At 38.8% G+C, this 6,208-nt stretch overlaps 1 protein-coding gene across 1 annotated transcript; it reads right to left on the bottom strand.

Moving 5' to 3' along the window:
* Positions 1 to 5,436, bottom strand: hspb12 (heat shock protein, alpha-crystallin-related, b12). The gene is made up of 4 exons (XM_056245076.1): positions 5,053 to 5,436; positions 4,872 to 4,979; positions 1,648 to 1,781; positions 1 to 310 (listed from the first exon to the last, which is right to left on the bottom strand). Exons 1-4 carry the CDS (start codon positions 5,264 to 5,266, stop codon positions 128 to 130), a joined length of 639 nt encoding a protein of 212 aa, XP_056101051.1. The 5' UTR covers positions 5,267 to 5,436; the 3' UTR covers positions 1 to 127.
* Positions 5,437 to 6,208: the final 772 nt, after the last annotated feature.

Consider the following 6,208-nt stretch of genomic DNA (forward strand, 5'->3'; position numbering starts at 1 on the left):
AGATTCTTTTTAGAACCTTTTCTAATTCTAATCATATCTGAGATTTAGTGTACATCCTCCCTGAGCTTGTGTTTTATGGTTCGGTGGAGTTTGAGTCTGACGGGTTCTCCTCTCTGAAGTGCTGAGGTCACAGAAGGTCAGAGGTCAAAGGTGAGTTTGAGGCTGGACGCCCGGGGTCACGGATGCGTTCGATGCTGATGATCAACATCTTCTCGGCGGTCAGTTCACTGCTCACAGATAAAGGGTTCATGTCTGCTGGAAGCACAGACTTATGGGTAAACTTTCCTCCAACGCTCCCGTCTGCTCCGATCTGAAACCAGACGAGACAAGTTTAGGGTCGCTATGATTTTAAAATGTTTTTGAAAGAAGTTTATTCTGCTCACCGAGGATGCATTTATTGATCAAAAATACGGTAAATATTATCACAGTTTTAAACAGCTCTTTCTGTGTGAATATTTGTTAAAGTGTAATTTATTCCTGTGTATTTTCAGCATCATCACTCCAGTCTTCGGTGTCACACGATCCTTCAGAAATCAGTATAATATGTTTCAAGAAATATTTTTCATGAAATATATCAATGTATCAGATTTAGTGGAAACTGTGATGCATTTTATTTTTTTAGGATTCATTAAATAAAAAGTTGAAAAGAACAGCATTTATTTGCAATATAATTATAAATGTCTTTACTGTCACCGTTAATCAATTTAATTTGTCCTTGTTGAATAAAAGTATTAATTTCTTTCAAAATAAAAATCTTGCAGTATTTAAAACTACATGTAGTGTGCATCGATAAACACTTCAAACTGTAGTATTCTACACTATCCAGTGATCTTTTGAGAAATAAATACAGCTACTTCATATTTTAATCCAATAATATATTATGTAAAAAAAAATCCTCAATTCAAGTCAGTCTGTTCAAAATAATGAGTTATTATTAATAAAAGAAGTACACTGTGGCATACTTTTAAAAACACTACTTATTACAGAAATGAAATGGGCCTACTTGAAAGACTTTTAATTTGACATTATAATAAAGTTACGTTTTTAAAAAGTGTACTTAAGCGTACTCCTTTTATTTCACAAACACTATGCTACAGTATCTGCAATTACAGTTTTTAAAAATACACTTAAGATTTGAAGTGCACATTAAGCATACTTCTTTATACATGTATATGTGTGAAACACCCCTTGGGATAATGTACACTGCATACTACTACAAGTGAAAAATTTGAATATTGTGCAAAAGTTCATTTATTTCAGTAATTCAACTTAAAAGGTGAAACTAATATATTATATATAGACTCATTACATGCAAAGTGAGATATTTCAAGCCTTTATTTGTTATAATTTTGATGATTTACAGCTTATGAAAACCCCAAATTCAAAATTAGAATATTGTGAAAAGGTTTTCATAAGCTGTAAGCCATAATCATCAACATTATAACAAATAAAGGCTTGGAATATCTCACTTTGCATGTAATGACTCTATATAATATATTAGTTTCACATTTTAAGTTGAATTACTGAAATAAATGATATTTTGCACGATATATACATTTTTTGAGTTTCACCTGTACATTCCTGAGACAACCGTTAGCATGCTATTCTGAATATTTCCCATGAGATCACACACACACACACACACACCTTCTCCGCATGAATAACCACACGCTGATTATACGCCACCACAACCACTTCATGAGGCTCGAACCCGCTGACGTCTGCAGACAGAAAGTAGCGGTTCCCCCGCGCTCGGACCGCGCTCACACCGGAGCCGCGCGCTGAAACACAGACACTGATGAGAATAAAGGTGAGCGGTAGCCAACAGGGATGTTAACACGACAACGATATGCTTAAAACGGAGACGTTTGTTTTCCACGTACATACGACACCATTGTCAAAACGATCCCCATTCACACGGATCCGCGAGAACGACTAAAAACGCTGTATTCTGCTGCCAGGCCACTAGATGGCGATGAAACACTATAGACTGAACAAGTGATACGCATGAGCATGACGTCAGCGTTTTCAGAGATTCACGTTTTTGTTGTTCAACTTTCAAACTTGCCCTTTGAAACCCGTTTTCAAAAGTTTGCATTTTCAGGCGCACAAAACGCTGTTATCGTGTTAAATTAAACAAACGGCCAAAACGCAAAAAAAATTTACGTTAATTTATACGACAATAGGTTTGGGACCAACAATGCCTTTACCGTCTCCATGTAAACAGCAAAAACGTGAATTTGTGAAAATGGTGACGTTAAGCCCATGTATAATATGTGTTCATGAGGTGTTTCTTGACAAAGTGACATCGCCACCTACTGGCCTGGCTGAATGAATGATGCATTTATATAGCGCTTTCATATGTACAACTGTACACCCAAAGCGCTTTACAATCATATCAGGGAATCTCTCCTCCACCACCACCAGAATACAGCCGTTTAGTCATTTTCACAGATCCTTGTGAATGTGAATCAGTTCATCGCTGTTGTGTAAACATACCCTAAATGAAGCCTCTTAGGGAATTATCCAAACCTGTGTAGCTTCACACGGCAGGCTATAGTTTAGAGCTGTAGGATTCATTGTTAAAAGATCGCAGTCTCGATTCAAACACACACGCGATCTCATTCCTAAATGACAGCGATTCTTCTCTATGAAACCTTTGACAAGTCCGATCACAGCGAACATTCAGATCTGTGTTCTGATCCAGAGAGAGTTGTAGCACAGAAGCACTGGGATAAAGGTTAATAGTTCGGATATAAACACTGACGTCTACGGTAGTGATCAATATAGAGAAAATCACCATTTGCACCGCTTCAAATAAATGTTTTATCAATTGCATCGTTACACCAGTAGGTGGCGACAAGGGATCAAATGTATCCCTCATCGAATCATTCACTCGTGAGATTAGTTCAAAAACGCGGATTCATCCAGTCATGAAACAAGTGAAGTCTTTATGAGTGAGTCATTGAATCATTCACTCAAACCGATTTTTAAAATAAATAATTAAATTACATATGCTTTAAAGGTCCCGTTCTTCATGTTTTTTTGAAGCTTTGATTGTGTTTACAGTGTGCAATATAACATGTGTTCATGTTTCGCGTGTAAAAAAACACAGTATTTTTCACACAATTTACTTATCTGTATACCGCTGCTTTCACTGTCCAAAAAACGGCCCGATGACTTCCTTGTTCTATGAAGTCCCTCCTTCAGAAATACGTAACGAGTTCTGATTGTGCCAGCGGTTCCTGTGTTGTGATTGGACAGCAGCTTATCGCACGTTGCCCGGAAAGGTCACGCCTCTTACCATGAATTGGAGATGCATGCGCAGCTGAAGTGCTTCTTCTCCGTGGGAGCGCAACAAGACCACGCCCCCTTTTTTTGTGGATTCCCGTGGGCGGAGATTAGTCAAAAAACTGTTCTAGTTACGTCATTAAAAAAGGAAGTAGAGGGATGTAGTCCAAACCGGCCGTTCGCTGTAGGCTTTGAAAGGGGACTTCTGTTATTAAAATATCTCGCTAGGCATTGAATTAATTTTACAGGTATTATTTATGCTCTAACAGCAACATTACACACTAACTAGAAAAAGTGTGAAAAATGGAATCGCGAAGAACGGGACCTTTAAATAGACTGCAGCAATTAATATTTTGTCAGAGCTTCTTGTAATTTACTTTTTTTTTTGTTGTTGTTGTCAGAATCGTGATCTCTATATGAAACAAAAGAATAAAGAAGAAACAGTCAAACAGTCATGAAAGCGCACTCGCTTTAAAGCAACACCAAGTAACTTTTCCTCAGCGGTCGCCCTACAGGTTGGAAGCGGAACTGTCCATTACCGCTGTCGTAAATAATGTAGCCCGCACGCGTACGCTCGCTGTTTATCCAGCACTGGCTTTGGAATCAACAATGGCCACTGACAAGGTAGAGTATTATATATATTATATATATATCACTCACCTTTTTCCTCTTCTGAGTCTCCTCCGACAAAACCTTTGTCTTCTAAGTTTTTGTTACTGCTTCGGCCATGACAAAAACATAAGCACGAAAGCCGGAAAACAAACGCTGGTTGGGCTCTCACGTCCGAATTTGAGGAAGTGGTGGGGGAAGTGACGTATGCCGTAAAGCAGTCGAATTTTGTAGTTCTTTTTGTGAAGTTACATAGTTACAAGTAGTGCAAGTAAAAGCGATACAGACCTCGTCAGGATACGGCAGACGTGTCATTTAACCTATTGTAAGTCGATGTACTATCACAAGGGTCTTGGAAATATATTATGAAGGTTGAAAAACTACATAGTGTTACTTTAAGTGTACTCAAATTGCCTTTTACTTAATTAATACTATATTATTTGCAAGTACAGATTTGGGGAAAAAAAATATATATATATATATATATATACACTTTTAAATACAGATTTAAAACACAAAAGTTTGCAACAACATAAAAGTGTTTTAAGTGTTCACAGGTGTAATTTGAACTATGTGCATTGTGATTTAGGGTTAAAGGAAATGTCTGTAAATGTCCTAGCCGGAAATTACCTGCACCTCCTCTCCATTCTTCTACAGGTTTTGTTTCTTACAGTGCACACTATAATTGTGTTTTGCAGTCTGCAGTCGGCGGAGGTCTCGCAGCAGCTGTACATCACACTTTCACACCGGTTCTCTGGTTAGTGTGTGCTCTGAGCGCTGAGTAATGCTCTCTGGGGGGGTTTCTTACTCACTCCAGTCCAAACCCATCGGAAAGAACATTAAAATGAAACATGAAAGTACTTTTATGAAAGTACCTTCACAAAAATATCCACAAATAACGCTGAATAAATCTTGGACCTATTGCCTGGTGAACTTTACATTTTACATTAGAAGGTGTTCTCCTCACTCACCCTGTACTTCGTCTCCGAGGGTCCAGTCGCCCTGGTTTCCTCCTTGGGGTGTGTGGTACTGTTGGTCCCCATGGTAACCTCCAAAAGACTCTCGGTCACCTTGGTAACCTATAAAACACTTGTTTACCTTGGTAACCCATAAAAGACTCTTGATCACTGTGGTAATAAACAGTCGATTAACCTCCAAAGGACTCGGCCCACGGCGACTCATCCTGTACATCACCATGGCAACGGCTGAAGGACTCGGGTTCGAACCCGTTTGTGATGGAGCTGATGGATGTTTCTTCTCCAAACTCGCTGTGAAGTCTCGGGTGGAGGGAGTCGGTGTTGAAGGACCGGACGGTGCTGGTGCTGTAACGTGACGAGCGCTGGAACGACGAGGCTGAAGAAGCCATGGGCTCACGGGGGGAGGAGAGAAGCGCTGCCTCTGCGGTGAACCGGTCTCATATAGCGAGCAGACGCAGTGCATTATGGGTCAGCTGGACACCCTAACCACTCCATAAAAGGCCTTGGCTCTGGAATCCACTCCTGGAATAACGGTCAGCGAGATAAGACATGGAAAACTTCTCCAAATCAGCGGGAGACAGTGGGATCAGACACACCCGCAGAATCAACTGATCGAAAAACTGCAAATAAAATAAGAATAAAAACAACAAAACAAACAAAAATGAACACTAAAAGTGTATATCGATTAAAAGTAAACCCAGTCAGGATCAGCGAACAAACAAACAAACAAACAATAAATAAATGTGTATCTTAAACACAAGTGTGTGTTTATCAATTACAAGTAAATCTAATCAGTGTCAGGACTAATGAATGGATGAATAGATGCTTGTTTTGAACCCTTTCATGCATGAATTATGACAACCTCAGGATTTTTTCCCTGTTTTTATTTATCTTAGAGCATGAAAAACAAGATCTGAACTTTTTTTTTTCTTTTGCACATTTTACAAAGAGATTTTTTAGACGTCCACTTCAATGGACAGTGTGCGTTTTTGGTTTTAACCGAAGAGATACACAGTAATACTGCATCTAACAAACCAATGAATAAAATAATTTAAAATCATGCGAAAACTATAAAATATATACGAAAAATATAATACAGGTTCAGTTATTGCAAACGCAGTTGAGTTTGTTCTTGTCCGAACAGCAGAAGGAGAAGAACTTCATACAAGCTGAACGTTGCATGTCTTTGATATCAGAACGGGTCTGGTGGAGATACAGCTCAGTGGAAACCCAACTCAGACTATGTAGTAAAAGCTCATGCTATTTCCGATTTACCCTTATTAGCTCATAATTCTGATTATGTTCAAATTGGACAAATTTCTACCGTAGCT

This window comes from Rhinichthys klamathensis, unplaced genomic scaffold (assembly GCF_029890125.1).
Source record: "Rhinichthys klamathensis goyatoka isolate OS25496 unplaced genomic scaffold, OSU_Roscu_1.1 h1tg001300l_1, whole genome shotgun sequence".
In the NCBI taxonomy this organism is placed as follows: Eukaryota; Metazoa; Chordata; class Actinopteri; order Cypriniformes; family Leuciscidae; genus Rhinichthys; species Rhinichthys klamathensis.

What these genes read in the sequence shown, in the direction of transcription:
- hspb12 (XM_056245076.1), bottom strand. Translation starts at nt 5,266, where the DNA reads ATGGCTTCTTCAGCCTCGTCGTTCCAGCGCTCGTCACGTTACAGCACC. An exon ending in GTGGGCCGAGTCCTTTGGAG is followed by an intron (nt 4,980 to 5,052) that starts GTTAATCGACTG and finishes AGTGTTTTATAG; the next exon opens with GTTACCAAGGTGACCGAGAG. An exon ending in TGGTTATTCATGCGGAGAAG is followed by an intron (nt 311 to 1,647) that starts GTGTGTGTGTGT and finishes GTCTGGTTTCAG; the next exon opens with ATCGGAGCAGACGGGAGCGT.